Source organism: Pteronotus mesoamericanus, unplaced genomic scaffold, assembly GCF_021234165.1.
Source record: "Pteronotus mesoamericanus isolate MK-2021 breed Mesoamerican mustached bat unplaced genomic scaffold, CSHL_Meso_final scaffold_21, whole genome shotgun sequence".
NCBI classification, from domain to species: domain Eukaryota; kingdom Metazoa; phylum Chordata; class Mammalia; order Chiroptera; family Mormoopidae; genus Pteronotus; species Pteronotus mesoamericanus.
Genome location: NW_026555310.1, coordinates 31,132,544 through 31,154,631, shown reverse-complemented (window position 1 = coordinate 31,154,631; position 22,088 = coordinate 31,132,544). Strand labels below are relative to the sequence as shown.

The window sequence follows — 22,088 nt, the reverse complement described above, 5'->3', positions numbered from 1 at the left end:
GGGGGTGGGCCGGGGGGAGGGGTCCGGCTGCCCCGGAAGCACCTCCCCGCTAGCCCCCTCCTCCAGCCCGGCCCGCAGCCCCCGGCCTGCAGCCCCCACCCTCTCGGCCGGCAGGAAGTGACAGGCCCGGAGCGAGCCCCTGAGGCCTGGCAGAGCCGCGGCCGGGTCCGTACCCGGAGCGGCGGGAGGGGCGGGGAGCCGCGGCCGCGCCGGGCACCTCCCACCCCGCTCTCGGCGCCCCCGCCCCTCCAGGAAGGGGAGGAGGCGAGGGGAGCCCGCCGCGGAGGCCGAGGGAGCCCCCCGCCCAGCCCGGCGACTGGGGTCCCTGGCACATGAGGTGGACGCCCCCCGGGAGCACTTGGGTGCCGAGCCAGGCGCGAAGGTAACCCGGCGACCGCGGGCTGGGGAGGGGCAAGACCTCTGGGGGCTTGGCTGCACGGGGACGTTTCTCCAGCCACCTCGATCTGTGTAACGCCCCAGGTACCTCCCCCAGTTTCTTTCCCTGCCTACCTCTAGCGCTCAGCTCTGCGGTCCTTTGGCTCTGCCCGTCCTGGTCTTCCTGCTATTCAAGTCGCTGTGCTTAATGCTGTCTGTCCGTCACCCTCGTTGCCTCTGACTGCTCCCTTTCTCATTCATTTTTCCTTCTCTGACTTTGGTCCTCCCATCCAAGCATGCTTGCTGTCTAGTTATCTCCCTGCTTTTGATGGTCCGCTGGGTTCCTTAGCCTCCAATTCCTTGACTTCTGTCTGTCTCGCTCTTGCCTGTGTCCCTGCTATCAGTAAGCACATTTCCCTGCTCACTTGGGTCAGTTCACTTCTGGTACACTCTATTTGTCCGCTCCCACGGTGTATTTGATTTCTCTTTGGAACCTTATTTTCATCAAGGTTTTATATACAACAAGGACCCCTGGGCGTCTGCTGTCCCTATTCTCCAGATTACTTCCATATCTTGGCACAATCTTCCCATCCTCTCTACAAGACAGAGTTTTATGCTTAGGGAAGTTGATTTCCTCTGACTCTTGGCTCAATCTGCCCTGTAGCAGGTCCACTTCAACATCATTTTCTAGCTCCCTTCCAGGGAGGGTCTGTGCCCCTACCCACCCAACCCATACATATCCAAATACTACTTTTCAGGGTGACCGTGGTTTAGGTGTTCTGGGGACCTCTATGGATCAGCTTCACACTCTTTCTTCCCCTTTAAGTCTGAAAACTTAAATTCACTGTGCTTCCCCAACTTTTTTTGTCTTTGTTTTCTGTACTTAATTTTATTATTCCAACATTGATCACAAATGAATTAGATTATGTGCCTGGGATCCAGGAATCCTGGTTTTGATAACAGTTTCCCTTGATTTTATTAAAGACTTTAAGCTGGTCCGTTTCCGTCTCTTCATCTATTTCACAGTCTGAAAAAATTATTATACGGCTTTTTTGGGGGGAAGATGAGGGGTCATATGGTTTATTAGCATTTTCACCTCTGAATGTAGGAGTTAATGTCCCCTCTAGCTAGTACAGGGGTCTCATGTCTCTGAGTCCAGTAATCTGTACAACTATGCGTGCTGCCTCTAATCCTTACCCACTTTTTTTCTTCACATGCTGATAATGAGGATTCATGGGTCTGTATCTGTTCAGTGCTTTGATATTTTGGCAAAAGATGTGGGGAGAAGATAGACTACAGTTGATGCTGATAAGATTCCTCCTATGTACTTTTTGGGTTATATCCATGTTTTCAGAGACATTTGCTATTCCTAAACAAAACTGAAGACATAGGTAGTTCTTGGGGGGATAATGATGTGATCAGGTGATATTGGGAATGGAATAGCAACAAACCTCCCCAACTCTGTTTAGTAGACCAAGCAGTTTGATTTTATTTATTTTGTTTGCTTGTTTTGGATGCAATCATTAAGATAAATCCATTGTAATAAAACTGTTGACAGCTCTAAGCAGAAATTCTGGTTTGATGTTTATGTTCCTAAACCAAATAGTTCTTTGCTGACCTAGTATTTCTAGTGGCCCTGTGCCTCAGAGTATATAGAATGTAGTGTCTAGGTTTAACAAAAAAGAAGAAATAAGAATGAACAAAAAAAACCTTAATATCATTTAGTACTGCTTTGGAGGTATATGCCTTCTTGCTTCTCTTCTATTTCTTTGCTTGGTTCTTACAAATGAATGTTAGTGTAGACCCGAAGGTAGATTGTGACCACTTTAGTGGATTAAAAGGGAATCTTACTTTCTTGAAGGTTTTCATTGCTGTATATTTAATGTTTAATACCTGGGAGTCATTAGTTAAAATGATATATTCCATTGTGAAGCCTTCTTTGCAAATGGGGAAACTGAGCTAATGAGAAGGGAAAGTGATGTGCCAGAGGTGTTATTAGTAGTAGTGTAAGCTGGAACCAGGCAGCTCTTTGGGTTATATGGGCTGTAGCCTGGCTCTTCTACCTCCTAGTTTTTTGACTTTCCATGATGCATTTAACATATCTCTATCTTAGGCCCCTCCTCCGTAAAATAAGGACAATGAGTACTCAAACTGACTGACACTTTTTTTCTGGTTTTAAGAAGCAGCCTGTGCTAGTATAAAGACTTGAAACTTACTGTGACAACTTCTTTAACTTCAGAGAACCTCATTTCCACAGTGGTAAAGTGGCAATATTACTATTTACCTAAAGTGCTGCAAGAGATAATGGAGGTGAAGAGCCTGGCCCAGGGAGGAGGCACCTAGTGGCGTCTCGGTAAATGGTGGCCATTGTTAAGGTGATGCTGATAAGGATGTTGCAGATGCAGATGAAAATGAGATGAGCATAAGTTTTAAATGGGAACGTTTTAAATTGTTACACAGTGTTGTGGGAATGTAAAGTGGTCTTAGTATTATGAGCTGTCTTACATTCTGGCTATTTTATATTTAATGACAGCTGTGGTGGAATCTGTAATGGTTGTTTCTTTTGTGACACTGCACAGCTTCAAAAGATGGTATGGGGAAGAGTATATTGCAAATTTGGTAGTTAAGAAAACCTAGAAATCATGGATTATGGAAGAAGAGGAAGATTCTTATATCTAACTGGAATAATATGAAATAACAGTTTGAGATCAGGTGTAAATTTTAATCCTTTACTTCTCACATCTAGGTCTTGAGTCAGAGCACCAGCCTTGGGGACCCTGGACCACTATCATGGAGACTGAGAGTGAGCAGAACTCCAACTCCACCAATGGGAGTTCCAGCTCTGGGGGCAGCTCTCGGCCCCAGATAGCTCAAATGTCACTGTACGAGCGGCAAGCAGTACAGGTGAGGCTTGTCTCTGAGGGGCTGCGGTCTGTGAGTGGCTGGCTTGGGGTATGCCAGGGTGCCAGAAGATAATGGCCTTTAGTTTTCCTTTCCAGGAAACTGGGGGAATTGGATGAGGTGATGACCACGGTCCCCTCTAGCTCTGAGAACCTTAGGAATTTACAGCAGTTTGAGCAAGCAGACAGAATGAGATTTTATATCATTCAGTTCATGTAGCTATATTCTAACCATTTTCTCTTCATGGATTGTCAGGTTTTAAATCTTTGGTCTTTTGTATAAATCACTCTGAGTAATGGAGGTGTAAAACTCTTTAGACTAAAGTTTTATTTTTAGACAAATAGTAAATTCCATGTTTTTAAAGATCTGGAAATACGCCTTTTGCTTAAAATATTTTGGTTACTGGAATAGCTATGCACATCATAGATATAGATCTAATTATTAAAGAATATTAGTTAATACTGAAGTACCAGCATCATCTTTATAAACATCCATTAGGGTGTCCAACCTTTTGGTGTCTCTGGCGCACTGGAAGCAGAGTTGTCTTGGACCACACATTAACTATATTGTGACATGTAATCACACACACACACACACAAAATCTCAATGTTTTAAGTAAATTTTGATTTTGTATTGGGCTGCATTCACAGCCACCCTGGGCTGCATACCTCCTGTGGACCGTAGGCTAGATACCCCTCACTGTTTGAAAATTCCAGTTGTTTGAAAATTTTACTTGAGAGACTTTTTGACGAGCCATTACTTATTTTTATTTTTTTCCATCATTTTCAACCCCTAAGGGCTCTCTTACTTCTATTGTAGCCCTAGAATGTGGTCTTTTATTTTCTTTTCCTTATATTAATCGACATTTCATTGATTTTTATCCTCTCTAGTCCCAATTCTTTTCCTTGCTGTACCATGTATTTCCAAATTCCATTTGGGAAAGTAAGCATTCATGTGAGTTTTACTGCTTTACTTTTCTTCATATACAAGAATAGAGTAGAGCATAGCAGAATTAATTGTGTCTCTACTTTTTGAGGACTATGAACTTACTGGCTCTCTCAGAGCACACTGGACAAATCAAAAGTTGATGATTTAGCCCAACTGCCATGTTCCCTTGTTTCTCTCCTTATCATGAGTCCCTTTCACAGGATCACAGTGATTTGTACAGAATACGAGTTGGGAGTGATTCATTCTAAGTGGGCTGATCCTTTCTCTCTTCCTAGGCTCTGCAGGCACTGCAGCGTCAGCCCAATGCCGCTCAGTATTTCCACCAGTTCATGCTCCAGCAGCAGCTCAGCAATGCCCAGCTGCATAGCCTGGCTGCCGTCCAGCAGGTGAGAGGTCAGCAGCCTGCTGGCCCGAGAAGGGGAGGGGAAAGGTGCTATCGGCGGGTAGGGGCATACCGCATCCTCCACTGAGCCAGGCCGGAAACATAGTGTCCTCTGTCTGCTGTCTTCCTGTAGGAGGGTGAATGGATCTTAGCTTCTGGGGTTGCAGTAAGAACTGGGAAAACTACCTTTTAGAAGTAGAATGGCTGTGTCTAGACCTGCCCTGGGCGATATGGTAGCCACTAGCCACATGTAGCTACTGAGTGCTTAAGATGTGGCCAGTCCAAATTGAGATGTGCAGTAAGATTTTGGATTTCAAACACTCAGTAGGAAAATAGAAAGTAAAATATGTCCGTAGTTTACATTGGTTACATGTTGAAATGAAATATATGGGCTTAAAGTAAATAAAGTGGAAGAAGGTATGGCGGGATAAATGGTGATGAAAGGAGACTTGGGTTGGTGAACACACAATACAGTAAACGGATGATGTATTATAGAATTGTATACCTGAAACCTATATAATTTTATTAACATCACCCCAATAAGTCAATTAAAAAAAAGTATACTTTTTCTTTTCCCTTTTAAAAAATTGCATACTGGAAGATTACATATGTGGTTCACATTACATTTGTTTTGGACAACTCTGGGTTAGACTTATCAGTGACTTATGAAGTGACCCTGACTAAGGTCCTTCCACCTAAAACAAAGTGGGAGGAGGACAGGTTGCCTGGTTGCCTCAGGAGGGTTTTGTGGGAGTTGTTGGGTTAGCACGTGTGGTAACATGAGCGTTAATGGCATAGAGAATATACTTGTTCTTGCTCCATAATAGAGTCTCTCAGTTCTTACCTGAAATCTCTATTATATTTTGTGCGTCCAGTTTATTACTGGAAGATTCACAGCCTTTTTTTTTCGTTGTCTCTGCTTTTTCTTATTTTCTTTCCTCTAACAGGCCACCATTGCTGCCAGTCGACAGGCCAGCTCCCCAAACACCAGCACTGCACAGCAGCAGACTACCACCACCCAGGCCTCAGTGAGTGCTGCTTCTCCCCACTCAGAGGCTTCTCTCTCTGCGTCTTTGTCTCTGGGTTAAACTTTGTGCAGCTGATCTGGGAGTGTTTATTGAGCCATCAGTGGTATCTACTGCCCTCATAGAACTTGTGAAATGAAAATTAACCAACTTGGATCTATATAAGAGTCTTAACGAGGAGGTCTAAGAAAGGAGAAAGAAAATCCTGGGGAAGAAGAGGACATAAAACAGGGAAGGGACTAATTTCTGGACCCTTCAGTGAGAAGTAAAGTCTGTTCCATTTCCTTCCTTTGCCCTCTCAACTGTTATGCCAGTAGGTAGGCGCTGGTTTGTTTACTTTGGTAATATCTCATAGTAGCCAGGATGACAGTTGTGGATAGGAAGGTATTCATTTTCCCCTGACTCTGTGACAGTGAGATACTCTGTTCTTGACCATGTCACTCTGAATTTGTCAGTCATTTACATTTCCTTTTACCTCTCCTAAATCCTTAGTCCTGGCTCCTTTCTGTACACACAGATCAATCTGGCCACCACGTCGGCCGCCCAGCTCATCAGCCGATCCCAGAGTGTGAGCTCTCCCAGTGCTACCACTTTGACCCAATCTGTGCTCCTGGGGAACACCACCTCCCCACCCCTCAACCAGTCCCAGGCTCAGATGTATCTACGGGTAAGCCACAGACACAGCTGCCATCGTCCCAGGGGCGTAATTGTTCTGTCCCTGGCTAGGACTTGAGTGAAAGCTATTTTATTTAACCATAGTTACGCAGCTGTTTGAAGACAAGCTGATCTACTTCTACCTTACTTACCTCTGGAAGTAATGCTCGGTATTCACAGGTAGCCTGCAGATTACATTGAGATCCTAAGTTAGAAGATGGTCACCTTAACAGTTGACTAATTTAGCATCAGATACTCTAATCTTTATTCCTGTGGCTTAGGTACATAAATTCTAAGTGTTCTCTTAGCCTATCTACTTACTGTACATAAACACTTTTCGAAAGTGCTCATTGTCTCAACTTCTTTCATGTTTGACTCTTTGTTATCAGTCTGTAGTTTTATACACATTCTAGGTTTTCTTCTGGATGAATCATCATGTATGGAGAATAAGGGTCTACTGGGTTGGTGTGGAAAGGGGCAGGGCTTTGCTGTTTCGTATCTTCTGTTTATATTGTCTTGTGGTCCTTCCTTTCCATTTCTTCTGTCTTTCTTCTTTCCTTCTTGTTCTCTTTTCTTTTGCTCTTCCTCCTCTCCTTGCCAGCCACAGCTGGGAAACCTATTGCAGGTAAACCGGACCCTGGGCCGGAATGTGCCTCTAGCCTCCCAACTCATCCTGATGCCTAACGGGGCAGTGGCTGCAGTCCAGCAGGAGGTGCCATCTGCTCAGTCTCCGGGAGTTCATACAGATGCAGACCAGGTCAGTGGCCACCATTGACCTGCGCATGGGCACGGGGGAGGATGAAGGGAAGGACCACAGACTAGGGCCCACCCTTCTACCTCATTACCACTTTTCAGAATTCTTATTTTTTGTTTTTTTGCCCTTTATTTTCATAGGACTTGAATCCCTTACAACTTTTGAGTTGAGTGAGGAAGGGAGGTGGATTTGACTGAAAATAGCCCTCTCGATCTGGGAGCCTTATTCTTAACACAGGGCAGATTTCCTTACCAGTTTTTTAGCCCTCTGTGGCTCAGTTTATTCAGGAAGTCTTTAATTCTCTTTCCTTGTCTCTGGAAGATGAGAGATGGTTGAGGAAATTGTCCTGTTACATAGATGTTAAGCTGACCTGGATGAGTTGCTGGGAAAATGTTTGATTCCTTCTCTTTCTAAGTTTCTGTAGCTCTCAACTCATTAGTCCATTTCTTCTTGCAGTGTAGTCCCAGTGAAATCTTTCTCACCGTTGCTTCCCACCCCCTCAAATATAAATATATATAAAGTGTTAGGTTTGTATATATACCAGTCTGTCCAGGAGGTAACTAGCCATGTACTATGAAAAATAGAAACATTCATTGAAGAAGATTCAAGATACAAGAAACATTGTACATAGGACAATAATGCCTCAGTCCCCTTCAAAGTAGGCATGTTGGGACCTCTCACAGTTTTCCTCCCAGTTGCCATCAGCTGCCCCATTGTATTTTGCTGAGTCTCATCAGACCATCTGAAATCTCTTCCATTTCAAAGGTGATTTTACTTTTAGGAAAAGCCAAAAGTCACAGGGCACCAAATCTGGGCTGTAGGGGACTGAGTCGCCTGGGCGGTTTGATGTTTTGCCAAAAAACTGCATGAGATGTGATGCATGTATAAGGTGTATTCTCATGCTGAAGCTGCCAATCACCAGTTGCCCATATCTGTGGCCTTCAGAATCACCCAAATAGTTTCTGTGGAGGGATGTTCAAGCCTAATGCAAAATTTGATGCAGATTCATTGCTGTGCTTGCCCAGTCATTTTGAATGTGACAGCCATGCTTACTCAGTGTCTACGGTCTCCACTGGCTAGTACAGTGAAGTCATCGTTGTTCACGCATACACATTCTAGTCCACTTGGCTGCCAGGTCACATAAGTGTCATGCAAACCATTCTCATTATATTAATAATGGCTGGACATTTTCTGGACAGACTTTGTATTTTGAGCCTGAATATTTTATCTTATGAATGGGTTATAACCTGGGATCTCATAATACTTTTTTTTTTTTTTTTAGTTTATTAGTTAGCAAGTAAATATTGAGCTTTGTATTGATGTGTTCAGATATATACTAGAAATGGAGAACTGAAAATAAATGAGAGTCAAGTCTTTATAAAGAGCTTAGAGAACAAAGAAGTACAAAAGTAAATTGCACTAACTGTGAGTGACAAGTTTAGAGAAGAGCTGGCTACATTATTTCTCAATGACGTTTGGGATACTTGAGTAAATGCTTGGCATATGGGTGTGATTTCATTTGGAGTAAGAAGAAAATGAGACAGAACAGTATATGTGAAGGCATACTTCACATGTGACTACGAGTTAGTGGGTGAGTGGACAGAGAGAAGATAACAGGTCTGATGGTAGAAAAGGTTATTGTTAGGGAGAGATCTAAAGCCAAGCAACTCCATAGGTATCAGGGGTCATTGCTGGCTCTCAGCCAGCAGATTAACAGGATAAGCCAAGTTCTTCAGAAAGAATTATCTAGAACCATGTGCCTGGAGAAGAAAGAGAAATTAGGGAACCTACTAAGAAATGCTTGGGATCATTTAGTAATAAGGTAAGACCTTTGTTTTAGACTGTGGTAATTGCAGTAGGATCAGAGGATGAAGTTGAGAGACTGCTTCCATATCCAGTTGTTTCATTTATCCATCACTTGTTGAGTGTCAACATGTGGAGGGGACAGAGAGGTGGTTAAAAATGTGAATCTTATGTTTCAGATTCCAACTCCATGACTCGCTGTGTGACCCTTGGCAAATGACCTAACATCTTTGGGGCACAGTTTCTTCATATATAAAACATCTATTATAGGATACCTACCTCTGGGTGTGTTGTAAGGGCTAAATGACCTGATGTGTATAAACGTTTGATTAGTGCCTGGACATAATGAGTGTTAGCTATCATCATTATATATCAGACATTCTTTAGCCTTGAATGCCCAAGAATCATAATCCCTAGACTGATAGAGATTACAGATCACTGAACCACCAGACATCAAACAAATAATCACTTGAATGGTTTAATAATTGCTTCCTTAGAATGTACAGAGGACTCTGAAAACATAGAAAGGGAGTTGATTTAGCCTTTGGATGGTGGTAGAAGTCAAGGCGGCCTCCCTGAGGAGGTGACAGTTAAATTGGGTCTGTGGAAGTTGGTCAGATGAAGACATGGAAGGAGTGGTGAGTGTAGGGGAACTTTATCTCCAGAGATCCTGAGGAGAAGGAGTATTGTGTATCTGAGGACCTGAAAGAAGACCAGTGTTTGTGGGGTTTGGCAAAGGGGAATGGAGGTGGTGCTGGAGAGAGAGGAGAAACCTCACCTTGCAGGACCTTAAGTGCTGTGTTTAGGATATGGGGCTTTATGTGAAAGGCAGTGGGAAGCTATGGAAGGATTTTAAACATGGAAATGACATGAGAGATTTGAGGGTTTTTTGTTTTTGTTTTTTTAATTTTAATTTCAAAGACTTTTGGATCCTCTATAAATGATAAATGGACATGGTGTGAGTGAATACAGGAGAACACGATCATAACAGTTTAGGGGAAAGACGGTGCTTGGATTAGGCAGTAGCGGTGGAGATGGACAGAAATGAATAGATTTGAGAAAAACTTAGGAGGTCATTGGAAAAGGAGAATGGATGCAGTGAATAGGGAGTTGAGGGAGCTGCCAGCGATGAGATCTGGCACTGCAGTGAATTGGCTGGTAGTGCCATTTATGAGACGACTGTTGGAGAAGTGGATTTTGAGTGAAGTTCACTTTCGGATGCGCCAGCTTAGAGGCACTTGTTAGCCATCCGGAAGGAGATACTGGGTCAGCAGTTTTATTTCTGTGGTGTCTGAGCTCTGAGTTGGAGGTAAACATTCAAGAGTAGTACACATATATGTGATAATTGAAATCAAGGTAGTGTTTTAAATTTCATAGGGACAGGGTATGGACTGAGAAGAGAAAAGCCTTTAAGATGGAGCCCTGAGGGTTAGGATGATCCCTTAGAAAATGGAGCAGTTCAAGGTTGAGTAAAGGGTGATGGGCTGACAAAGGGGAGCAGGAAAGAGAGAGCGAGACAAGAAAAGCTGGATTGTGTGGTGTCTTGAAGACAAGAATGGGACAAGAAATGGCAAGAGTCCTTCTTCAAATGCAGTAGAGAGGGCAAGAAAGGTGGACTTACTGATGCGGAGGGAGAGCCATTTCAGTGGAGTCACAGGGGTAAGAATGACTGGATGGTGGGAGGAGATGCAGGGAATGTAAACAATTATTAAGAGTTTAGCAATAACAGGAAAGGAGGATGAAACTGGAGGAAGGGAAGTGAGGTTCCAGGATGGTGATAGAACAGAGCCAACAGAGGAGAGGTTAAGAGAAAAGAGAGGATTGAAAAGGAGGAAGGATAGAGGGAGAGGAGAGAGAAGTAAATGGTGGGTCCTTATGCAGCTGAATGTATAGATGCTGTGGTGGAGCTGAGGAGGCATCATGATGAAGCATCGTGCTTGTATAATGGTTTCATTTTTTCTGCAGGGGGAATGAGAGGAGAAAGAGGAAGTGGTTCAAGAGGTGTTGGGAAAGTAGGACAGTTTTAAGTAGCCGTTGTGGAGAGGAAGCTGACTAGAAAAAAGCTGTATAATTGCGAAATATTAAGTGCCCCAGCACCCAATCCTGATCATTCTTAATGTAAGTCATTCTCAAAAGCCATCCTCCCTTCTTCTTTACTGTTGTTGCCTGAATCCAGGTTCTTTCAATTTTCACCTGAATTATTGGTCTCTTGGTTTCAGCCATATCTACTTCTAATCCTGTTCCACATTACTATCAGAATAAGTTTTTTTAGAAACTATATGTTGTCACTAACATTGTATTTTTTTAGTCTCCTAAAGGTTTATTTTTATTTTTTCTCTTTAAAACATTTTTACATATTTTATTGTATTTTTTCAATTACCACTTACCCCCCCATCCCCCCTCTTCTACCTCCACCTCCCGCCTCTCCGCCTCAGTCACCACTCTGTTGTCTGTGTCCATGAGTTCTTTCTCTTTCTCTCTTTTTTATTACTAAAATTATTTTTAATTGTAACTCTAATATACAGAATTTGATAAATCATAATCCTTGGTTCATGCCATCCTCTCATTAATGGTCCGTTCATGGCCCACTTTTACTCATTTACTCAGTAAGTTTTAATAATCTAATAAGCATTCCCAGTCCCATCTACTGCTGGCCGCTACCCATGGGGAGGACATTTTGAATCCTAGATTTACCCTTTGTTGTGTCCCTTTTTATATAATTTTATTGCATTTACAAATAATAATGTACTTTTTGTTATGGAAAACTTATAAGACAGTAGACAAATATATGAATCCTTATGTACTTGTCATCTAGCTTCAACGTTGATGACACAACACAAGGCCAGTCTTTCTAGGCCTTTCCCCTCTCCTGTGGATTATTTAGGAGCAAATCTCAGAAACTGTATCATTATATAATATATACATTATATGTGAAAAATACACATTTGTGTTTACATTTAAAAGGTACTTGTGCTGTATGTAGTCTTTGAAAATGCTTTCTTAAGAGCTTATTACCCAGATCCATCCATATTGTTACATGTCACTGCACTTGATTAATTTTTATTTTTATGTAATACTTTATTGTGTGAATATATTAATCTTTTCTTCTTTTTAAAGATTTTGTTTTTAGAGAGAGGGGAAGGGAGGGGGAAAGAAAGGGAGAGAAACATTGATGTGCGAAAGAAATATCTATCAGTTTCCTCCTGCATACCTCCAGCTGGGAACTGGCCTGTAACCCAGGCATGTGCCCTGATGGGGAATTGAACTAGTGACTTTTTGGTTACGGGATGATGCTCCAGCCAGCTGAGCCACACTGGCCAGGCCTCATCTTCCTTCTAATAATGGCCATTTGGGTTGTCCCCAGGCTTTTGTTCACTATTGCTGCTATGAACATTTTATATATGCATCTGTTTGTACCTAAAATGTTTCTCTTGTGGAATTCCTGGGTTAGAGGGTGTGTGAATGGTCAATTTAGGATATGATGCCAAACTGTTTTCCAAAGTGGCTGTACTGATTTACATTTCCATCAGCAATGTTTAAAAGAATGGTTTCAACTATAGCTTTGATCATGTTTATTCTGATTAATATTCTTCAGTGGCTTCCTGTAATCAATTAAGTACTCATCATCATTCCTTCTCTGTATTCATATTTTGGAGTGCTTACTATGTGTCGGGCACTGTGTTGGTGTTGGGAATATAATAGTGAAGACAATAGATACACTTTCTGCTTCCAGACTGAAGTTCAGACTCTCCTTATTTCAGCACATTCAGGCCCCTATGATCTGGTGCCTGTCTGCCTCTCTAGCCTTAGCCTACCTTCCTAGTTTCATTTCTTACCATTCCTTCTAACTCACTCCAAACATAATGAAATAGAATTTCCAAAAATGCTATCCTTCTTCTTGGCTTGATGGTCTTGCAAATGTTGTTACCTATGTCTTCAAACCCTTGCCTTCACTATTACCTGTTGGACCTCGGGTCAAACGTCATCTGTTTTAGGAAGTCTTCCCTAATTTTGTCTGAGCCACCCTTCCTGTTCTGTACTCTCATAGCACTTTATGCATATCTGTGCATAGTATAATGTGGTTATTGGTGATTTCCTTGTCTTTCTTCCCTAGTAGAAAGTAACTCATTAAGAGCAGGGACTTGCTTCCATCCCTGCATTCCTAGTATCCAGTGTAATACCTGAAGCGTAGTGGGTAGGTATTTGGTAGATGTTGGATGAATGAATGGATGAATGAATGGAGAGGAAAGGGAAAATCTGAGACACTTTGAAAGAATAAATGACCAAACTTAATGTTAGATTTGATACTGAATGAAGGAGACTGACAATGAAATTTGATATGCGTACTTCCCTGGGTTACTGGAAAACCTTTAATTTATATAATTGTGAAGGTGGGTGTATGAGTTGAGGTGGGCTATGGAATATCTGTAGCTATCTTTGCTGTTCTGAATCAGTCACTGAAATCTTTGACCCTAGTGCCTCTTGTTCCCCTTTCCTGAATTCCTTTCTTCTTGTTTTTCAGGTGCAGAACTTGGCAGTGAGGAACCAACAGGCCTCAGCCCAAGGACCTCAAATGCAAGGCTCTACTCAGAAGGCCATTCCTCCTGGAGCATCCCCTGTCTCTAGCCTCTCCCAGGCCTCTAGCCAGGCCCTAGCTGTGGCTCAGGCTTCCTCTGGGGCCTCAGGCCAGTCCCTCAACCTTAGTCAGGCTGGTGGAGGCAGTGGGAATAGCATCCCAGGGGCCATGGGCCCAGGTGGAAGCGGCCAGGCACCTGGGGCCTTGGGTCCATTGCCTTCCTCAGGAATAGGTGGTGGTGGGGGCTGTCCCAGGAAGGGCACAGGAGTGGTGCAGCCCTTGCCTGCAGCCCAAACAGTGACTGTGAGTCAGGGCAGCCAGACCGAGGCAGAAAGTGCGGCAGCCAAGAAGGCAGAAGCGGAGGGCACTGGTCAGCAGAGCGTGGGCATGAACCTGACCCGGACAGCCACACCTGCTCCCAGCCAGACCCTCATTAGCTCAGGTAAACGGTCGCTTCTCACAGGGTCATTATTCTCTCAGAACCGTTTGAAATCTCCAGAGTACACTTCTTTGCCTTTTCCCTGCTTTTCTTTGACAGGTCAACCCTGATCACGTTAGTCCAGGGAGACAGGAGGATGGGTAACAGAGATAGCTCTTGTCTGTTTCCACCAGGCAGCTCCCAGTTTACAAGTTGCCTTAGGCCCTGAGTTTTTCAGTTTAGTTGCTCTACCTTTTCGATTACCCAGTTCTTGTTCAGTTGTCTACTATGTGCTAGAAGGTGCTAGGGATACATCTTTGTAAGGTCCATTGGGACAGGGACTCTGTTTTCCAATCTAACAGGGTGAATGGTGTTTACTGGTGGTTAAATGGTGGTTAGGTGGCCCAGTGTAGAGCAGGACACCTTAGTGCCTTAGAACACGTAGGACTAGCAAATGTGGCCATGGTTTAATATAGTAGCTTGGGATCATCTGTGTCAATGATGAGGATAAGAAAGAATAATATAGTAATGACCCAAAATAGTTTAAACTTGCTTTTAGACTATGGTAGATAAAGTTAGATATGATACCTTACTTGGTAATGTTTATTTTTGCCTTTCTTGTTTCTAGCACTTTAGTTGTTGCTCCATTTGGATAATTTACTCACAAAAAGTAAGAGTTAATTATCAGTTGTATTGCTAATAACATAGTATTTACATACTACAGCACTTGTTTCCAAAGTGCTTTCATACCACATGTTTTCTTGACTGTCTGGCATGGGTATAGGGGTGGGGGTGAGGTTGTCAACCCATTTACAGTGGTGGAAACCAGGCAAAGTCAGAGCCTACAGCCACTGACTCTTAAGACTTCTCATAGGTGGGGAACTAACTGATGAGTCTTAAAAACTGTGACAATCATGGGAGGAAGATGTTGGTATTTTTTATCTCTAGAGACATTGTTCCATTGACTATTAAGTGTTTCTAATGTGCTGGGCTGGATTCTAGGAATGTAAAAATGGATAAAACATGGACTTGGCCTCGAGGAACTCAAGAGTTCAATCATATAGAAGATGGGCCAGCTCACTTTACTATGTTCAAAGTAACAGGATTTAAGTATATCAAAGAAAGTAAAAGACACGTGTAAGGAATTACTGGGGATTATTAAATGGTTGAGCGAGGGAGTTTTCTCAGGGTTAGGGTTCAAAGTAACAGGAGTTACGTGTAGTTCAAAGTAATGGGATTTAAGTATAGGAAAGAAAGTAAAAATTAGATACATGTAAGAAATTACTAGGGATTATTAAATAATTGAGCAAGGAAATTCTTTCCTTGAGATCTTTAAGACTAGAGATAGTAGTATCTGCTAATGTCTGACTCAGAGGCAAGCATGTGTCTGAGGTGATCTCACAGGTCCTTGTAGGTTAGATTTCCATCCCGTCTGTGATTCCAAAACGGGGTACAACTTGGAAAGATGATTTTATTTTTAATTTTATAATGATTATTTTCTGCTCTTTTTCCTTGTTGTTCCATCTGGGCTGGTTCCTGTAGCCACCTACACACAGATCCAGCCCCATTCCCTGATTCAGCAACAGCAACAGATCCACCTCCAGCAGAAGCAGGTGGTAATCCAGCAGCAGATCGCCATCCACCACCAGCAGCAGTTCCAGCACCGTCAGTCTCAGCTACTCCACACAGCCACACACCTCCAGCTGGCCCAGCAGCAGCAGCAGCAGCAGCAGCAGCAGCAGCAGCAGCAAGCCACAGCTCTCTCTGCCCCTCAGCCACCACAGGTCCCACCTACTCAGCAGGTCCCACCTTCCCAGTCCCAGCAGCAAGCTCAAACCCTGGTGGTTCAGCCCATGCTTCAGTCTTCACCTTTGTCCCTCCCACCCGACCCAGCTCCCAAGCCACCCATCTCTCTCCAGTCCAAACCACCTGTAGCGCCAATCAAGCCTCCTCAGTTAGGAGCTGCTAAGATGTCAGCTACCCAGCAACCACCACCCCATATCCCTGTGCAAGTTGTGGGCACACGACAGCCAGGCTCAGCTCAGGCACAGGCTTTGGGGTTGGCACAGCTGGCAGCTGCTGTGCCTACTTCCCGGGGGATGCCAGGTACAATGCAGCCTGGTCAGGCCCATTTGGCCTCCTCGCCACCTTCATCCCAGGCTCCTGGTGCACTGCAGGAGTGCCCTCCCACATTGGCCTCTGGGATGACCCTTGCTCCTGTTCAGGGGACAGCACATGTGGTAAAGGGTGGGGCTACCACCTCTTCACCTGTTGTAGCTCAGGTCCCTGCTGCCTTCTACATGCAGTCTGTGCACCTGCCGGTGAGTGGTGTCTAATGGTTTTGAGGGCACTGTGACTCTTGAGAGTGGACCTGGGGCTGAGTGGAAATGGAACGTAGTAGGGGAATGAAGAGTTTAGAAGGTATCTATCTGTTCGTTTTGTGTGAGAGGGATTAATGGAAAGTAAATATTTTTGAAAGAAATGTTAATGTAGGTAACATCTGAACCTTGTACTCCTAAATTCGCTACTAAAGTCATTCTGGGTTTTTGGATCTGTACTAAGTTAGAGCTAGATACAGCCTTAACCACCTAAGTAATCTTTAGAAAAACAACAGTTCTTTGTTGGGACCGCAGTGAGTTCAGGGTCTTGAAGTCTAGGTCAGGACTAATGAATGTTGCATTTTCTTTTGTCCTGATTGGAAGTTACACTTCTTGGGAATGACCAGGAATTTTAATGTACCATGGGAAGTATACAAATTGGGGAAGCTGGAACTAAGAAAGTTTTCTCTGAATGTGTGGGAGTATTTGTGGTTCCTTATTATCCTTCACTCATAACTGTTGATTTCTTTCCTGTCCTTTTCTTTATAGGGCAAACCCCAGACATTGGGTGTCAAACGCAAGGCTGAGACTGAGGAGGAAAGAGAGGATGTCTCCACGTTGGGTTCAATGCTTCCCGCGAAGGCATCTCCAGCTGCAGAGAGTCCAAAGGCCATGGAGGAGAAGAGCAGCCTTGGAGGTGAGAGCCTGACTTCCGCAGTGCTGGTGCAGTGCACAGAGACTGCGGGTCTGAATGACTGCTGAAAGATCGATCTGATTCAGCAGAGTATGGGTCTGAACTTGGTGGACAAGTGAGTAGACTGAGAAGCAGAATCCAGGTGAATGAGCAAAGATGAACATGTATTACTGTGGAAAATCAGGCTGGCTTGGCTAATAGATGGGTTAATTATGTTACCCCACATCTGTTTCTTAATTTGTGTTTTTTTTCCAGAGAAAGTTGACTCAGTGACCAATGTGAATACTAATACCCCAAGCAGTGAACTAGTGTCCTTGGCTCCTGCTCCATCAGTACCACCTCCTACACTAGCAATGGTGTCCAGACAGATGGGTGACTCAAAACCCCCACAGGCCATTGTGAAGCCCCAGATCCTCACCCACATCATTGAAGGCTTCGTTATCCAGGAAGGAGCAGAGCCTTTTCCGGTGAGGGTAGGGCCATAAGGTGGGACTTCCAAGTGGGGGCTTGGTCTGAGTCTTGTCTTTTCAAATGCCACTGAAATCAGAAGGCTCAGAACTATTTATTATCAGAGATGGATCAATACTGCTGTTTATTTGATGTGTTGTACAGAAGGAAGAGAAGAGAAAAGGAAAGAATATGTGGACCAGAAAATGAAAATGTTGGGAAGAGAGGAAAAGACAGGAAATGACCTTTAAAGCTGTAATGTTTAGTTTGACAAATGAGGTTGGTTTATAATGAAGAAAATTGTGGTAGAGAAGTTACCATAATGGACTTTTCTAGGCACCACAAGTTGGAAAATTAGAACATAGCTATCCTGACTCCTAGTGCATTCCCTCAACTTAGGAAACCAAAGGACAAAACAGGGAGCCAGAGTAGGAACTTGTTTTGTTCTCCAATGGTTTATCTGAAAAGAGCCAGTTAGAGACTCCTGGCTGCCATATGGAAAATGATTGTCTGTGAACCAGACTTGGCCATTAACTCGGAGATCCAGGCAAAGACATGACAGTGCGAAATGCTGGGGAAAGCTATGGAGAAGCAGAAGGGAATTAGGCTAACTTAACTGTGAACTTTTTCTGGGACAGGTGGGTTGTTCTCAGTTACTGAAAGAGTCTGAGAAGTCACTACAGACTGGCCTTCTGACAGGATTGAATGAGAATCAGTCAGGTGGTCCCTTGGGAGGGGACAGCCCATCTGCTGGTAAGTATTTATTTAGAGGCCCATCTGAGGAAGGAGGCTCATGTGGATGTGTTTGAGGACTCTGTATAAAATAATAATTGTCTCTTTAAAGTAGGAATTGTATGATGTCCATTCAGACAGAAACTATATATTAGAATATGCAGAATCACACAAAAGGAATTCCATAGGATAAGGGGGAATTTTATCAAGCTAAAGTAAGCCGTTAAATTATTTACTGGAAGGATGTATTTTTCAAAAGATGATCTAAAATAGGATATTTCTTAATTTCCAGTTCTCCTTTAGAATTTATAATCTATATTAAAGATTCTTAGTGACATCTCCCCTCTGCTTTTAGAAACTTTGTGGTAGAGGGATATCTTTCTAAGCATTAGTAATTAGTTCCTAATTCTAAACAGGATGTTTAGAAATGCAGTCTTGTTTGAAATCTGAGAGTATGAATAAGGATAAAATAAGTCATCAGAATGGAAATAGTCTGGCTTAAGGTTAGGAAGGCTGTGATGGACATACCTTTATGGTTTTGGAGTTTGAACTTTATCTTTTAGGGTGTACTTTTTATGGTGTAGGTCTTGGGGGGGTGAACCCTGAGAGTAATCAAGAGTCCAGCTCTGGGACTAATCATGGCTTGAGCAGCAACAGAAGCTGATGGCAGGTTGTGCTGCCTTGTTTTTCAGAGCTGGATAAGAAGGCGAATCTCCTGAAGTGTGAGTACTGTGGAAAGTACGCCCCTGCAGAGCAGTTTCGCGGCTCCAAGAGATTCTGCTCCATGACTTGTGCTAAGAGGTACTGGAGGCACCCCCCCGCCCCATCCCCCCGGCCTTCAGCAGTGGTTCCTTCACCTAATATTGTATCCTTTCCCTAGGATCATCTCACAGCTGATATTAAATGTTTCCTTTGCTTTTGTAATCTCCAAATCAGCTCTTAAAATACCAATTCACCTTTAGTGTAGGGTAGCAAGGTAGTTTTCTGTAGCACCTTTGATATCTTACATGTGTATAACCTATAGGTATAACGTGAGTTGTAGCCACCAGTTCCGGCTGAAGAGGAAAAAAATGAAAGAGTTTCAAGAAGCCAACTATGCTCGTGTTCGTCGGCGCGGACCCCGCCGCAGCTCCTCTGACATCGCCCGGGCCAAGATCCAGGGCAAGCGCCACCGGGTGAGCTGCTGTCCCGGAGCCACCTTTAAAATGGGCCTGAAGAGGATAAATTCAGAACTCTGTTTTCGCATTGCTTGCATCACTCCAAATTCCAGGATCCTGTCTTGTTTTATCTCCTTTCCTCTGATTACTGGTTTATGTATCTATTAATTCTTAAACTATATTTGCTTAGTGAAAATCTAGACGTCATTGGTAGAAGGGGAGAATCAAGAAAGTGACAGTTTAGACTTGAAAGACACTTGAGAGTAGACTGATGACTTTGGACATTTGCAAATAAAGTACAGATTATTTCACTCGTGGAAAGAATCCTTTTTCCTCCATGCCCTATATGAACCCAAACCCAGGGTGGTTAGGGAGGGGAGAGGAAGCTTAATCATGACCTCACTGTTTTTTGTTTTTCTTTCTAGGGTCAAGAGGACTCTAGCCGGGGTTCAGATAATTCCAGCTATGATGAAGCACTCTCCCCAACATCTCCTGGGCCTTTATCAGTGAGAGCTGGGCATGGAGAACGAGACCTAGGGAACCCCAATACAGCTCCGCCTACACCGGAATTACATGGCATCAACCCTGTGTTCCTGTCCAGTAATCCTAGCCGTTGGAGTGTAGAGGAAGTTTACGAGTTTATCGCTTCTTTACAAGGTACCAGCAGAACCCAGGTCACATAGATGTGTAGTTTTCCTTAGGTCTTTGCACAGGCTTTGGTAACAGGGAAGGAACATAACTGAATTTTAAGCAGTAGAGACTTGAAGCCTCTACTCTTTAAAAATAAAATTTTTTCATTTTTACAGAGGAAAGCAACATCAATTTCACTTATGCATTCATTGGTTGACTCAGTTTGAGAGATAAGAGAGAAACATTGATTTGTTGTTTCTCTTATTTATGCATTCATTGGTTGACTCTTTGGTATGTGTCTTGACTAGGTATTGTACCCCCAACCTCAGTCTATTGGGACAGAGCTCTAATCAATCGAGCTACCTGGCCAGGGCTCAAAATCTGTACCCTTGATATTTATTCTTTACTTGCCCATAGCCTGGTTTACTAATTTCCTCCTGGGTCATCACCCTTTTGTTAAGTCAGCAATTTCAGTGTTTGATTTTCATCTCTTATAATTCAGCTGTATTTATCAGTAATTTTGGGGTAATTTTTATGTGTGATTGTGGATAGCCATCATGGATAGAAGACCTTTTTCAATGGAGAAGGGGATTAGAAAACAAGGGGATGTTGTTGCCCCACTCTCTTCAAAGTAAGCATGTAAGCGATTCTTGACAAAGGGATTGTTTTCTCCAGGAAAGAAAATCACCCCTTCTTGCTATTTGTCTGAATTCTGTATTTTTTTAATTTCCCAGGTGATTTTTTTTTTAAATTTTATTTATTTTCTGAGAGAGGGGAAAGGAAGGAGAAAGAGAAACAGAAATGTGTGGTTGCCTCCATTACATCTCCACTGGGGACTCGGTCTGCAACCCAGGCATATGCCCTGCACTGGGATTTGAACCTGTGACCCTTTGGTTTGCAGGCCAGGGCTCAATCCACCGAGCCACACCAGCCAGGGCTGAAGTCTGTGCTCTTAAACAAGTGTCATAGAGCCTTAACTTTTCTTGCCAGTGTAAAATAAAACATGCATATATCTTTGCTCTTATCCTTTTTCTCCTCCTCAAGCTGTTTGAATGAAGTTATTTCTGTGGTAGAACAACTTAGTTCTTTCAGTATCTTGGCTTTCTTGTTTAAATAGCCAGTTGCTCTCTGATTTCCTTCAGCTTCCAAAGCTTGTCATCTCAAACCTTCATTTCTGAATTTAGGACATGTACTTTGGGATTAACCATTGTTGGGTATCCATTTTTACACCTTTAGTTTTCCCTCTGCTATCCTCTGGTGCTACTACGTACTTTCTCATACTATTCCCATCATTTCCTTCTAGGCTGTCAAGAGATTGCAGAGGAGTTTCGTTCCCAGGAGATTGATGGACAGGCCCTTTTATTACTTAAAGAGGAACATCTTATGAGTGCCATGAATATCAAGCTGGGCCCAGCCCTCAAGATCTGCGCCAAGATTAATGTCCTCAAGGAGACCTAAGGTGGCCTTCTTGCACAAAGCAGCCTAAGGCAGACAGACATTCCCCATTGTCCAGGTTATAACCTGGAACCAGCAGACACTTCACAGGGAATAAAGAGCTGTTCCAATTATGTAAATCTGTGGAGGGGTTACTGAAACAGGGAAGGAAAGCGCAAGAATTGATTGCTGGTGCTACGTGGTGGAGCTTTGACCTTTTCTCTGGGTTCTACTTTATTTTTAAAAATCTTTATAATTTTCACCTACCCTAATCCAATCTTTATAAAAGAGGAAGTCTAGAGAACCAGTACTGCTCAGCCTTATCCTGGCATGGAATGTCTAGCCACTGTCTCAGTTCTCCAAGAGGAGGAATATACAGTATGGTAAGGCAAGGACATGGGTGGAATGTAGGTGTGCCTCCCCAATGGGAGAGGTAGGGTTCTTCTAGGTTGTGTGACACAAGTAGCAAAATCTGGTACACCCTCTGGACTATCTGACTGTAGCTTTGGCCCGGTTTTCTTTGTTGTCACTCACTCCTATAGAACATTTTCTCCTGCATCCATGGCAGGCTCACTAGCCAGTGTAGAGACTTGGTTGGCATCACTCTGTTGGCTACAGGGACTAAAAAGTGTTTGGCACACATGTGGCTGTTGTCATTCTTTCTGTACCCTCCTGCTCCCTTCCAGTCTGTTGTCTTCTAAACCCTTTCTTTTCAATTCCAACTCTGCTGTGTCCTACAGCATAATAAAATGGGAGTGCCTGGGGTGGAGGTCAGGAGTATAAATACCTGCCTTAGGTGCTATTCCTTATACAACAAAAATATTAAATATTTTTTTCTCC

At 43.3% G+C, this 22,088-nt stretch overlaps 1 protein-coding gene across 3 annotated transcripts; it reads left to right on the top strand.

Annotated features, from left to right (window-relative positions):
* Positions 1-316: 316 nt before the first annotated feature.
* On the top strand, positions 317-22,084 carry PHC1 (polyhomeotic homolog 1). Of its 3 annotated transcripts, none has more exons than XM_054591446.1 (15): positions 317-382; positions 3,122-3,279; positions 4,500-4,610; positions 5,554-5,634; positions 6,149-6,298; positions 6,887-7,042; positions 13,365-13,860; positions 15,379-16,157; positions 16,704-16,851; positions 17,104-17,315; positions 17,934-18,048; positions 18,720-18,828; positions 19,052-19,202; positions 19,610-19,841; positions 21,118-22,084. In XM_054591446.1, exons 2-15 carry the CDS (start codon positions 3,166-3,168, stop codon positions 21,270-21,272), a joined length of 3,009 nt encoding a protein of 1,002 aa, XP_054447421.1. In that variant the 5' UTR covers positions 317-382; positions 3,122-3,165; the 3' UTR covers positions 21,273-22,084. The 3 variants fall into 3 exon arrangements, with proteins under 3 accessions (XP_054447421.1, XP_054447420.1, XP_054447419.1); XM_054591445.1 differs by lacking the exon at positions 317-382 and adding an exon at positions 1,485-1,612 and having other exon boundaries at positions 6,911-7,042; XM_054591444.1 differs by lacking the exon at positions 317-382 and adding an exon at positions 1,485-1,612.
* Positions 22,085-22,088: the final 4 nt, after the last annotated feature.